The 1858-nt window shown below is 51.1% G+C and overlaps 1 protein-coding gene across 1 annotated transcript in view; it reads right to left on the bottom strand.

Moving 5' to 3' along the window:
• Positions 1-1237: 1237 nt before the first annotated feature.
• LOC311341131 (homeobox protein Meis1-like) overlaps positions 1238-1858 on the bottom strand; it is a gene marked incomplete at its 3' end in the record, with an annotated part of 9990 nt that continues 9369 nt past the window's right edge. Inside the window, exon 9 of the mRNA XM_084466029.1 lies at positions 1238-1355. Coding sequence (XP_084322155.1) covers positions 1238-1355 — 118 coding nt within the window. The remainder of the gene's footprint in view (positions 1356-1858) is intronic.

Here is a 1858-nt window from a genome sequence, read left to right as displayed (position 1 = left end):
GGCCCTTATGCACCGTGTACATGGCTGGTGTTGTACTCGAGCTTCACACCCACCATTTGTTCCTTGGTGGTGTTAGGATGTGTACAAGTACACAACACATGTACAGCTTATGGTGGCGTTGTGGTGTACTGGCGTCACCACACTGAATAAATACACTGTTGCTTCTCCCGACCATGTTTCTCCCGACCATGGGAAGCCAGTATATATCTCATATATTTGTGATATTAATATTTCATGCCAAGCTGGCCTGTTCTGCTTCATGCCTGTGAGGTAGGAGGTAGACCACTGGGAAGCACTTGATGAGGCTGTTGTTATCCGCGGCCTCTGCAGTATTATGAAGGGATAAGGGTTCTAATAATTGTGGCGCTATTCTTTCGTATGACTATGAACCCCGGCAGGCCCCAGCCAGTGTTTCAGGCCGACGTTCTGTCACCGCTGGAGTGACTCTGAAGGAAGGGACGCCGTCTCCGGGACGTTGGAGAAGGAAAGGACGGATGCAGGCGTAGTAGACTCACGGACACTCGGCACAGGGAAAGACATCCCTGTGCGGAGAGTTGAGCCTGATTGGTTTATCGTTGTGTCACGATCGCGGTTGTGCCGGTCTGTCTGCTGGGGTAGGTCTTACACGCATACCAAAGTTTGATTGACACAGTTTGAGCCAATCGTTAGGGAGAACCAGTCACAGTATTCTGGCGGCTGGAGTGTCCTACTCCGGTGTTTCGAACAGATATTTTGAATATTATAAAAACGTTGGTGAGTGTACCCCTTCAAAAAGGAACCATATCTGCGGATAGTAGCTCAAGTCAAGGAGGGCACCGCTGTATGAACGACCCGGAAGGATTTATGGATTGGATTTGCGAGAAAGGGTCTCGCAAATCGGAATACTGTCAGTCTACGTACGGTATTTCTATAATAATACTGATGTCATACAGAGGGGCCACAAGCGGGGGGGGGGGCCCATGTGGTGCAGTGTGTGGCTGTGTGTTAGAGCGCTACTTACAGAGGGGCCCCTAGCCAAGGCTTCACATGTAGTGCCACTGTCCCTCCATGGCCATGCCCATGCCTCCCATGGTTCCTGCGGGGACACAGACACACACACAGACACAGACACACACAAACAGACACACACACAGACACACACACAGACACACACACACACACACACACAGACACCACACACACACACACACACACACACACACACATTACTGTCTCATACCCACATAGAGTCCTGACTCTAACTTTGGTCCAGTCGTGTCTCCAGTGAGCTGGTCTTGCCCTCCGTGTGTGTGTGCACCGTGTGATAAGGCCGTGGTTGATAACCGTTACCGGACATCTGAGGATGTGAGGAGCGTCTGGCCCGCGGCTCCGACACAGAGACCACCTCGGGTCACCGCCCCGACGGGGGGGCCCGCAAATAGAACAAGTGTGAGCCTGTGCATGCGTCACTTCTCTTTTGGACTCTCGTGTGTGTGTGTGTGTGTGTGTGTGTGTGTGTGTGTGTGTGTGTGTGTGTGTGTCACTTCTCTTTTGGACTCTGTGTGTGTGTGTGTGTGTGTGTGTGTGTGTGTGTGTGTGTGTGTCTCTGTGTGTGTGTGTGTGTGTGTGTGTGTGTGTGTGTGTGTGTGTGTGTGTGTGTGTGTGTGTGTTTGTGTGTGTGTCACTTCTCTTTGGACTGTGTGTGTGTGTGTGTGTGTGTGTGTGTGTATGTGTGTGTGTGTGTGTGTGTGTGTCTGTGTGTGTGTGTGTGTGTGTGTGTGTGTGTGTGTGTGTGTGTGTGTGTGTGTGTGTGTGTGTGTGTTTGTGTGTGTGTCACTTCTCTTTTGGACTGTGTGTGTGTGTGTGTGTGTGTGTGTAT

This window comes from Micromesistius poutassou (genome assembly GCF_964030765.1).
Source record: "Micromesistius poutassou genome assembly, chromosome: 3".
Classification (NCBI taxonomy): Eukaryota; Metazoa; Chordata; class Actinopteri; order Gadiformes; family Gadidae; genus Micromesistius; species Micromesistius poutassou.
Note: the sequence above shows the minus strand (reverse complement) of the source record. Positions and strands in the feature narration are given on the sequence as shown.